This window comes from Syngnathus floridae, chromosome 2, assembly GCF_059516105.1.
Source record: "Syngnathus floridae isolate MCC-2025c chromosome 2, RoL_Sflo_1.0, whole genome shotgun sequence".
Classification (NCBI taxonomy): domain Eukaryota; kingdom Metazoa; phylum Chordata; class Actinopteri; order Syngnathiformes; family Syngnathidae; genus Syngnathus; species Syngnathus floridae.
The window spans coordinates 16,568,649-16,581,230 of record NC_142414.1 but is presented as its reverse complement, the minus strand read 5'-3'; the positions used below and the strand labels follow the sequence as shown (position 1 = coordinate 16,581,230).

At 40.2% G+C, this 12,582-nt stretch overlaps 1 protein-coding gene across 1 annotated transcript in view; it reads right to left on the bottom strand.

Annotated features, from left to right (window-relative positions):
• Nucleotides 1-12,582, bottom strand: part of LOC148402221 (cadherin-4-like) — a 180,542-nt gene that overhangs the window by 141,838 nt on the left and 26,122 nt on the right. Inside the window, exons 2-4 of the mRNA XM_088368508.1 lie at nucleotides 9,563-9,663; nucleotides 7,787-7,877; nucleotides 6,661-6,772 (exon numbers count right to left, since the gene is read on the bottom strand). Of these exons, the coding sequence (XP_088224634.1) occupies nucleotides 6,661-6,772; nucleotides 7,787-7,877; nucleotides 9,563-9,663 (304 nt within the window). The remainder of the gene's footprint in view (nucleotides 1-6,660; nucleotides 6,773-7,786; nucleotides 7,878-9,562; nucleotides 9,664-12,582) is intronic.

Below are 12,582 nucleotides of genomic sequence, written 5' to 3'. Positions count from 1 at the left end.
TGTTTAAAACAGGTCACAACAGAAGAAGAATTTCTGGTGCTATTGCATAGATCAGCAATTAAACATAAACATTTAGATTTAGAAAAAAGCACACACAACAGAGAAAAAGGGGATTTTGCAAAAGGTAAGTGGAAAATGTGAACCTATAAATCTGCCAATAAAGACAAACAAAAAACAATAAAAGATTTAAGTCAGAGCCAAACGTGGCGAAAGGAGGCTGTATTTCAACAATATCTAATCTCCGCACGGGTGCTCGGCTACTATCGACCCAGATAATGCTGCAGTCTGTGTCATGCGAGTCAGGGCAAAAGGTAAGCAGGAAATCAAAACAATGCAATTCTCTTTGAGGATAGAGTGGAGAGAAAACGGAGACATCGTCTATCCCAGCAGAGTGGTGAGCTCCTTTATTCATCCGCCTGTGAAACGATTTTTCAAAGCATACCACTATGCCCAAATCAGAGACTTACTTTGCGGTTCTGCTGTAATGACTCTCAGTAGGAGGCAAAAGAAACACACTTTGGTTCTTCAATAAGTCCTCATCTGAAAGCCGCGTGCATCAAAGAAAAATATAATTGCAATAAAAACGATAACAAGCTTCAAAATAATGTTGATTATCTCTCACTAATTAGGAGAATCTTCTCATGTCATAGTGACCCCTGGTCACCTACTTTACTGATGTGGTACATTATGAATGGAAAATCTCATCCGCCATCTTTAGTGTTTCCTCATAAAAGTCAGAAAGGACTGTGTGGTAGTGGACAGAATGAAGGTGTAGGTCACAAGGATAAACCTTCAATTTCAGTAGGACTTGAGATATTCCTACCTCAGTTGAATGGCAGAATATTGTGTGTTTAAGTGTGTGGGTGGATGTTAAATCTACAAGAATACAAGCTATCATGATGAATAGCAGCTTTTCAAGGACGTCATTAGTGCTAATTGTAACAAAACAATCTAAAGTTTGTTAAAATAAAGCAGTGCCTGCAGAAAAAAACTCAAATATATTTGACGAGAAGCTTCACAGTACACATTAGCAGCGAGAGCCATAGCAGAGCAGGTCTTAATGTTAAAGGGAAATGTGCTTTCGGCAGTTTGCAAACGTATTTTTTAAGGTTGTGTTAAACTTATAATCATATTAATATTTAGTATTGGAGTGCTCGTGTGGATTGGTGGGTGAACTAATACAATTAGTTCATGAAGCAAATTTGAAGCTTCATTTGGCCATCACCAGAACTACATTTCCATATCACTCTGGACAGACCACCAAACTAAGCGTGTAAAGTTAGTTATCCAGCTCAAGCAATAAAATAAAATGAGAGTTTAACATTTCTAATCACGCATCTTAACATAAATAAGTGGCAGTGGTGGGTGGCTCAATTCAAATATTTATATTCATCCCAAGACAGTATCAACATCTACTGGCATGATAAGATCGATACAGAAGTTCCAGTTTCGCTCTTGTATGCGGCACTCAATCAGGCGTCGGCCAGGTTGCCGGACTCATCGCTTCAATCGCAGCCCTGAGGAGGCACAGTTTGCATCCCTCCATCCCCCCTCCCCTCTTGTGTTGTGAGGTCACCAGAGTCTGCCATGTGACTTCCAGGAGCAGCGCAAACAAGCAAGCCTCCACCTTGTCTCCACACACCCATGCATTCACAGAAATACGGAGAAGCTTGCCGGACTCACAAAGCCTTTGGGGATTGTTTAATTGTTTTCCCTTAATTTATTGCATTTTCGCCAGTTGTTTTTTGCAGAAAGAGAAATGATGTGCACTGAAGCAGAGAAATGCTGTTTTTGTATTGGATTGCCTGAACACTCTTTTTACTTAAAAGTAATGTTTCTCAAACGTTTTATAATATTTGTTGTGAAGTCATAACCTTGAATAATTTATGCAAGTGAAAATAAAATCAAGAATCTCCAATGAAGGTAGAATTTGTCATTAATTTTTTACATGGTAATTTCTAAACAGAACCTGGGACGCTGCTGACAATATGTGAAATAAATTATTTTCTATTTACCAAAAAAATCACCAATTATTTACTGGCTTGTTAAATGTTAACCCATGAAAAAAGAAACACGTGGGCATCATAAAAATTTATTGCGATGCAACAATTTGGTGATGCATCAACCTTAATGATTAAAAAAGTATCGGCAATTTTATTTACCTAGTATCGGATTGATACCAAAATATGGAGTATCGCGCACCACTAATGTCAACAGAATGTCTTTCAACAATGCTAATCTTCCAATTCCATTCAAAAACACAACTTCTGTCACACACATAAAAGACAGCACACAACTCAATTCAAACACAGCAGAATGACCCACTAAGATGTCACCACAATTCCTGGAGCAGAATCAACAATTGGAAGGAGGACATTGGAGAAGAAAAGGTTAGCTGGCAGCGAAACTTGTCTGGGCCAAGTTACACAGTTTTTCATTTGTAGGACACAAAATATCACAGCATTGTAGTATAGTAGATGAAAATACTTTAAATGTACCATATTTCACTTGATAAAATGGAACTATGTAGCACAAGTGCGCCTCTCTGTCTTTGTGGGACAAATGTTTTTTTTTCTGATGGTCTGGGCTAACTTCTGAAGACCTGATTACTGTACTTGGAAGTTATGAGGTTGCTTGACCTGCAAGCAAATTACTCCACGGCAGGAAAAATGCATTCAAAGCAGACGTCAATTTGAGCTTTTTTGTTCATCATGATGACTTTACCATACGTGTAGCACTTTTTCCGCTTTAAGTATAACCTTTTAATAAAAACATTTGACATTGGATGATTATAGGGAAGGTGTAGGGAAATAGGAAGAGCCTATCATTATCTCAGTGTGTGTGTGCGTGTGCGTGCGTGCGTGCGTGCATGCGTGCATGCGTGAGCAGAGAAGCTTTCATAGTTCTAATAAAAAGAAGATGATAAGTATCCAACATGCTTGATTACAACTGTCAACTGTCTTTCCAGAGACAAGAATATCGATTACTCAATGATTTACAGCGCCATTACTATTCTGTGCAGGTGTCATTCGGATGCATTTCTGCATGAAAGACAAAAAAAAAATCCAGTCACACAAATTCATAAGTGTCACTTTTTCCAAACCTATGGAAGCTGAATCAAATCGCTCATTACACTTGCGGATTTTTGATGATTAAAGCCAGGAGTTCACCTGAATCCACATAACCTTTGAACTCTAATCATAACCACACTATCACACACACGCACGCTTGTGTTCGGGCCATTTTTGTGCATCAAAGTAACCCCAAATGATAAATACATTATTGACCGCGTGTCTAGATTTTCCTCATCCTGGCGAAGGTCCTAGATCTGTCCTTTCCATTAATCCCCAAGTGGCTAACATGCATGTCCATGTGAGTGTATGTGCTTTAATCAGGTTTTGGGAGCATGGATCTGTTTCTACTGGGACCTCTTGCAATTTGGGTATCAAAACGCCGGCATCAAAAAAGAAAACCACGGTTTGCATTATTGGAAACTTGTCAGATATCGGTCCCCATGTCGGAACTACGACACACATGCTTGTTCATGCCAACAGACAATAAAAATAACATATAGTAGCAAAAAAGCATTCGAGCTTGAACTGCTCTAAGCTAGGAGTTTCCAAATACGGTCCTCGAGGACTGCTAACTAGCATGTTTTAGATATTTGCCTCCTCCAGCACATCTGATTCAAATGATCAGAATCGTTGAGCCTGTCAACACATGTTGAACAAAGGTGGAACATCGGCCAAAAATGCAGTACCTCTGAGGGAAGTTGTACAAAATGGGTAGGCTAATTATGAATGCACGGAAGGTCACCGACTTAAAAAAATAAAAAGACCAGACACAGCCACGGAATTACATTGAGATGGACGAAGCTATTAAGGCCACGGGTGGCCAAGACTGTGAAGCAGGCCATGTCATTAATTTAATTTAACACTAGCCAACAAAATTGTACATGTTCTAGTCAAAGCAAACAACAGCAGATCTTCTTGGAGACAACCAGTAGCAATTTGAATGACCAGGCACCATGACCTATTTTTGGGTGTCAGAGCTTTTCAGTGCTCATAAACATATCGGACACTGAAATGGACCAGCAAGCTAATTCCTTTTGGCAAGACTCAAGAATCTGTCCTGATCAATAAAGTTTTATTTGATGAGATTTCAGTAAGTAGTATTTTAGAGTAGCGGTGCGTGTGCAAAGTGTCCGTGAAAAGAATTCAGTGGGTGGGATTCCAATGAGGCGCTTCGTGAGCATACGGTCCCCTCGATACATGAAAACCAGAACGTGTGTGTGTCTTGGCATTATTCCTGCCCCCAACTGACAGTTTTAGGTTAAACAATGTTATTATTAAAGCCCTCCCAGACCACCGCGCTTCCCTCCATTGTCACCCTTAGAGTCAATAAATCAAGTGTCTGAAGTGTGTCTACGTATATCCCTTATGGTACGCTTGCATTTGCCCCCTGCAGCTACAGTATGTTCTCAGGCACACGTGAAGGTGAAATGCAGCTTGACATGTGTGTGTTTGTGCGTGTGTGTTAAAGTTAAAATATTCCTTTTTGTGTGATCTATTTGACATCATGAGCCGAAGGTTTGAACTTGCAAAAAGAGTAGTGGCGGACCAGAAAAAATGAAGCTTCAAATTTGCTTTTGAACCAGTTGTACAATTGGTTCATGAAGCAAATATGAAGCTTCATTTTTTCCATCACTAAAAATTATGCATGGACTTGATTGCTCATGCAAACAAATGTGGACGCTTCTTTTCTCACCAGGCCAGTTGATTTACATGTTCTGATAAGACATTAAACAATAAACAAATTAATTTAGCGTAACACAATGAGGTTAATCAAACTTGAGATGAATTGCAATGGCTGACCTTCCCTATTTAAATAGCACATCAGAAAGGCGTGTGCATGTGCGTGTGCGTGTGCATGTGTGTGTGGGTCTTGGCATCATTCCTCACAGTACACAAAGCAATGCCAATGTAGCAGAGGAGGTGGAGGCGCTTTTCCCCTATGTAAACATTTTTGAAATGCCACAACATACCTGACACATACCAGCTACTCAGTCATACAAATTTGGAGCTTCTAAATTATTAAGGGCTGGCATGCAGTCACTTACAATAAGGATTCATGCTATCATCACCTGCTGTATGCTAAAACTCTATTCACCTCAAAATGTCTCTGTGTCCAGGTCATTTCAAATACATTTTAAATTGTAATGTAAAACACAGTGGACTCATACATTCAATTATTGGATTATGTATGTTTCTTTATCCTCCACTAACACTTCTTATTCCGTCACTTCAAACTTTGCTTTGCGCTTGAAGTTTTCTTCCAAATGAGCCATGGCCAAAAACCAATTTAGAGTGAAATGCAAAACCTTTTTTTTTTTTAACTATACAATTCTCCACCACTTTTACACCTGTTGCCAACAGCGCGCGCACAATACAATAGAGTGAATGAGATGGCAATTTTAGAAGATCAAACACAACACACCGACAAATGGCATATAGGTTATTTTGGGGGTGCCCATTATTTGCAATCATAGTAAATCCGGCCAAACGACTCTTAACTTAGAGTTATTTGACCAAAAAAAAAAAATTTCAAATTGATTTGGACCATTTTTTAAAAAACAACAAAAATAATATAAACAACCATACCATTTTGTTGCATTAAACTACTAAAACGCTAAATTAATTCTGACTTCATAACACAAGTCCCATAATTAGATGCTGTAAATTTAGAAAGGGCACAAAAAAGGGATTTAAGGAAATTAATAACTTGAGTTACCACATACACAGTCCTTTTAGAATCTAGATTGTCCACCATTGTTTCAGGCATGAGTGCATCTGATTGAGACCAAAGTGTACCATTGTTAAAGGAGACAAGGCAGCAATACTCATATTATGACTTGTTTATGATTGTAGTGACACCCCCTGCTGGACCAAAGAGTTCACTACCACAAAGAAAGCAATCTCACTTCTAACAAGTGTACGCCTGTCATCCAATGTCATTTGCAGCCAAGAATTATCAGGATGAATTTTAGGACCAAGATCACTGCCGAAAAACGTGTTCCTCTCCAATCTACACACTTATGCACACTGTGGAGGGAATTTTGACAGCTGTCTCCTAACTAGGATGATCCTGGGCAAAAAAAAATAGATACATATGCGTATACTGTTGCTGACAACAGAGGTGAGACACAAAAGAACTATTGTATGCCCACAGCTAAACAATACAGCTGAGCAATGAGGGGGAAAAAAAGCAAAGGGATCAATAGAGAATTGCAATTAGCCCACATTGGCAGGAGCGGTGCCAGATTAGACACAGGATGTCGATTCCATTTCCTGCACTATCGGCTCGAAAACTTGCTGGGCTGGCTGTGTAATTGCAGCAACAAACGGAATCGCTTAAGACGTCGCGGTGTGATCGTGACAACGTATACTGTTAGATTAATCAATGTTGGGGGTGAGAGGGGCGACCATGTAATGATATTCATATTGTATATGACTGCTTCAGTTTCCACCATGACTCACATACATATGTTAAACATGAGTTTTCCCAAACCCCAATTATAATAATAATCAGATATTCTTCTCATCACGCAACAGCAGGAATAGATTTCTCTTCAATTTGACTGCATTCTAAAGAAATGCTTACCTTTACGTATGGCCTGGCCTTGCAGTATATCCCTTGGAATCAAGATGGAGTAGAAACTTTGTGAGAAGCCAGGTCGACAGTGACCTTTAGATGAATGCTGGCCATTATTCACCTGGAAGGAATTGAACAGAGTGAGATGCTAATAATTGGGGAGTTTTTATTTTATTTTATTATTTCTTTGGTGCGGAGGCTGAACTGAAAGCATCAGGTAATAGTTGGCAATAAAGACTAAACGGTGGGGTTAACTGTATAAATACAAAACAAAAAATTCCATACAAGACTAAACAAATGAGTGCGCACATAGTGCGCGCTAACAGCACAGAGCATGCGGCAAAAGTGGTTCAGGGAAGTTGACCCTGCATGAGCCTAGAGTCCTAGATGAACAAACTTCATATCCATTAAAGCTATTCCCAGTGTCTGTAAATTAAATAACATAGCCCTGGGCATTAAAGCCACTGATAGTCACATTTTGGCGTCAAGGCTGGTGGCTGCATAGTGATGAATCAGAGCGCAGGGCATGGGGGGGGGGGGGGGGGGGGGGGGGTAATAATGTTGGAGCACGCCGTTTTCTACATCACATAATGATAGTAACATCCTTGAAAATAAGCGATGACGAGAATGTCGAAAGAACTCGATAGGTATAGTTGATGTCCTGCGCCAATACGACCATTTCGAAAATGTGAAGCGATAAGTTGGACAAAGTGGGTGCGATTGCACGCCACGTTAACTACTATAAGAGTTAAACACCAGATAGAGTGTGAACTCAAATAACCATTTCGCCCCGTAAATGCGCCGTGTTGCAGCTATATCCGCTTAATTCCGTACTTGTACCTTTTCATTGCGACAGATCAGAGCTTCGGGGGTGATCAATTCTAGCATCAATTAAAATAGGATCTAATGTAGGTGTCTATTTGCCAAGTAAAAGTCATTTTGAAGCTGGTTGCAAAGTCATAATGATTGTGAGAAATCCGCGCCCATGCAGACGCGCACTGAGCGGACTGACTCCATCCAAACGCGTGACTTTATTCAATATAAGGGTTGACACTTTGAAACGGCACCTAATATGCCCCTTAAAAAACTGCCACTTAGCAAAATAATAATAATAATAATAAAGAATCAATCTCACCAGGAATGTGTCAAGAAGAAGGGCTGCTGTCAGGACCAAAGCCAGGTCAGTCCTCATCGCGGCGGTAGAAGCGAGCGACTGCCACAGCAGCCTGGGCGAGGAACCAAAAAAAAGAAAAGGGGAAGCACTAAATCTTCTCCCCAAACTGTATCACGTCTCCTTGTCCTTTCCACTGTGGGGTCCGACTGTGTCGGGAGCTTCCTTGCTTGTGGGAGTGCAGCAACTCCTTAGTTTGCGCGTCTCTTGTGTGCAGGTGAGCGCTTCACTCGGCACCAAGGCGCAGTCAGCGTCAGACACCGAGCTTCCCTCACAGCCTTCACATCCCACACACACGCACACACATACAAACACACACATATACACTATATACACACGCGCGCGTACACACACCACGCCCCTCCCTCTTAACACATGCACTTAAAGCAACTCCACCAGCCATGCTACTCTGCATTATTTTATTTTATTTTTTTGCATCCATCTCACTTTTCATCAGCAGGCCTATACTTTTGCAAGCTTTTGGTATATGAGACCCCATTCAACAAAGGAAAATGTAATGTGGTTGTGCGCTTGATATATTGATATAGTGATTGGCTGGGGATTTAAAATGCATAATTCAAGTGAAACTTTGGCACTTTATCTGTCCGTCCGTCCGTCCACCCATCCATCCATCCATCCATCCATCCATCCATCCATCCATCCATCCATCCATCCATCCATCCAGTATCTATCTTGTATCTATCTAGTATCTAGCTATACATTTAGCTATCTAGCATCGATCTCTCTAGTATTTATCTAGCTATCTATCTCCTATCTATCTATCTATCTATCTATCTATCTATCTATCTATCTATCTATCTATCTATCTATCTATCTATCTATCTATCTATCTATCTATCTATTATCAATCTATTATCTAGTATCTAGTATCTATCTGTCCGTCCGTCCGTCTATCTATACTTTAAAAACATCCACCTGTATAGTTTTGCAGCATTCCGCCTGTTTATTGTTTTTACGCCACCCACTTGTTTTTCTCTGTATTGTAAGTCGAGTACAATCCAAAGGTCACATTTTTGCTTAGACTAAAATGGTATAAAAGGATGTTCATTTTATGACGGTGTTAACACAAATAAGGTCAGGTAAGCATAAGTAATATGACAGTGTCCAAATAAGCTGTCCTCAACCACCAGAGTATGGACTAGTACCCAGCCGCAGGCCATTTGTTGCGCAAGACTGAACAACAAATAATTTATTGATCATCAGTCTAAAAGAAGACAATTTGTTTAAAATTCAGGTGCATCCACCCCTGCCTCTGTCAAAATGCTCACCCCTGACAAAAAAAGTGAAAGTCTATGAGTTTGGAAAAAATTACCCCCCAAAAAAGTTTGGAACTGCCTTGGAAAGTTAAACAAGTAAAATAATGAGATAGGGGGGGGAAGAAAGGACAAAAATGCTGTATTTAATAGACAACACTGTCAGTCTTTCACAAGACACAGGTTTATTGCTAGTTGATTCGTACGCACCAAAGCCTCTCTGCGCGATATGTCGTAACAGACTGGGAAATGAGGCAATGAAGCCATTAAAACTGCGTCGGCTCATGGAGCCCAAGCACCTGGTATTATAATCAGAATTGGAATCAGAATCAGCTATACTAGCCAAGTATATGTAAAAAAGCATACAAGGAATTTGTCTTATCGTATTACAACAATAAGCAAACTATAACCAATAGAACAGTCAAAATACAGGCGTGCATGCGCAAGTGTGTTTTTCAATCATTACCTTTTGCACTCCCACTGCACCTTTGGTCCAATTCCCAAACCTTCATTTGGCAGGCAGTTTGTCTGAATACTTCCTTGAGTCTTTCTGGCCTTTTGGGAAATCTGTCCATGCAAGAAAAACGAGCCCGTCAGTAGGTGCACGATTGATAAAACCATCCCGTCGCCATTAATTATGACAGGAGTAAATGGAGGAAATTAGGTGTGCTTGGTGTAGAGTAACAAAGTCTCTGCAAGGAGGAGGACAAGATGGATGGGTCAACAAATCATTATAATTTATAGCCCCATTTATATCTGATATTAACATGTGCTCTCATTCTGGATACATTAATTGGTTAATGACATCTACTCCATGGCTCTTTGCACTTTACTGCTAATAAAATGACTTATGAGATGTACTTAATGAGTGCTCATGTGACTGCAGGGTATCAGTATTTTAGTGAGCTAGATGGGGCTGGTGCATTGAGCAACAAACTCAGTGCATCCCAAGTAAAGAGTTGTGATGAATAGGTGCCGTTTGTCACAATACGTGCAGCGGTTACAAACTGTTGAGTTTGTTTAGGTTTACCCAGGTTTAGGTACTTATTTGTAAACACAATTCAGTTCCGCAATCTCAGCTACTTGTATTCTATTTATTAGATGTGTAGCGCGAGTGTGCGTTCTCTCCAGATATTTATTAAATTGCCTGCTATTTTCTTTTCAAAGTTGGATACGCTCCACTTTAATGCTGTTCCAGACAGACTTCTGTGAAAAGTGTACTCAATCAACCAAAAACACTTTTTTCGATGTTCCAATTAATCTTAGGATAGCATAGCAACTAGTATAGCTTCTGTTAATGAATCTTCTTCTCTTTGTGACAAAAAAAGAAGTGTAGGTAATTCGCCACCATGGAGACGATGACTACTTAATTATGTGTGACTGCACACCAAGTTTAGCTGCGCTAGCTGCTTTTTAGGACCGTCTTTACCGTTCGTTCATTGGAAAAAGTCTGTAATTTTTGCTTTTAGCAATCAGTGTGTTTTGATTGGGAGCAAACTCCACGTTTTAACTCGCAAAACTGTGACGTAAAAGCACATATTTCGAGCCTTGACTCTAGACATGATGTCCAAAACTTGATCGCAATGTCCAGCAAAAACCCCAAAGTTGTTTCTAATGGGGAGACAAATCCCAAAAGACAGAGAGGAGAGTATTCCAACTGCTTGTCTGTTCAATCCTTGTGAAGCTTAACGAGCAGTATCTTGAAACTGGTTGGCAGTTGGCTTGTGTATCAAACACCGTGTCACTGTCAATGAATAAGATCCTCTGACATCTTCACTGTGCCAAATAGCAGATGAACATCAATATGGCATCTTTCGAAACATATTTCCCCCTTTTTGAGTCAGTTCTTGTTTTCTCCTTGTAGACCCCCCACCAGAGCTGTCAAGCACACTTTAATTTCCTTACGTTTAAAGTCGAGATCAAAGCGGATTAATTTGGCTAATGCCAGGTGAGGCGTTTGGAAATTTTAACTTGAAGGCATTACATTGACGGTGTCACAAAGTTTCAATGCTCCAATACAATGCTAATAAAAAGGGGGAAAATAATGGGTAAATTGAATCATCCTGCACAATATCTACCACGTAAACTCAGACTCAATGTGGCAAGCCAAAAAGTTGCAATAACATGGGTGGGCAGGCGTTTAAGAGACCCGAAAATTCGTATACAATCAATTAAAAAATTTGATATTGATGATGCGTCACCTTTAAGGTTAGTTTCAGTATTTCAGACATCTTATATTTCTAATATACCATTCATTATGGAGTGCTTACACCGCCATTTGGACTCAATTTGACAGTGATAAAAAGTTAAAATACGTCGCTCATTTACATCAATGATACATAAATCATCTAAATAAAAAAGACAGCACATAAACTCCCGAGCACCCTATTTGAAAGTCAAATTACGCCACAAAAAATAAGAAGGGAGTTCAGTCATCAAATTCTGTCAGAGCAGAGCTTGTCAGGGCGGAAAGCAATCAGAACGCCTGCTATCTCCTAAACAGCATCTATCTGCCAGACTTGCCACTGTACCGTGCCGGGAGTTGTTCATTATGTCATCTTATATTACGCCATTCAAAATAGCCAAATAAACTCCAGCCCAGGGAGAAGTAAATAGGCAGGCAGCTTCCGTCTAATAGCAGTAAACAAGAGTCTGGGAGACAGGTTGGCTCCAAGTCAGAAGTAAGCATATTCTGAGGGGGCCTTGTCATCTTGCTTTCTGGATAATGATCCTCCCATTAGCCATCAAGATGCCAGCCATGTCCCATACACCAAAATTGTTAAGATGGGCTACCTCTTCCACAGCGATTTGGTACTCGAAGTGAGGAATGAGGAAAATTCTACTCATTCCTGCCTCCACCCATTTAAGAATTTTATAGGTCATGATTTTGAAAACGTTATTTTTTCACAATGAGTGCATGATCTTTCCTGTTTATGCAGTTCACTGGGTTTTCCTTGTCTTGGTCCCAGCATCCTGTTCCATAGGTCATTTTTGACCCAAGAGACAAGGCGCTCACAGCGTGATGATAGATTAAAGATTTGCTGAGAGTTTTTTTTAACAATGGCTGAGGGAAATTCAGACGTTAGAGCAATGTAGAATACCATTGTTCTCATCTTCGAATGGAGACACCGTTGAAAGAAATACAACTAGTGAACTCCAACAGACTGGTGGATGGGAATAGTCAGACATCCTAAATACAGCTGCATCCATTCAGCCAAACAATGAGCGTCAGATGCTGCTTGAATAAGCATTCAAATAGGTAGGAGGAGGTAGCATGATCACCATTTCGGACATGACTCACTCAAATCCTGTTGGTGTGTTCATCTGAAAAGAATTGTTGTAAGAACGAGTGAAGCATGCAAAATGGAATCCACATTCATCGTCATGGTGACCCCATTTCACGTTCAGGTGCGCTTGTCACGGGCAGGAATGGAGCAAGGCGAGGAGAGGGTGAGGGGAACAAACAAGCAGGAACATGTAGGAACA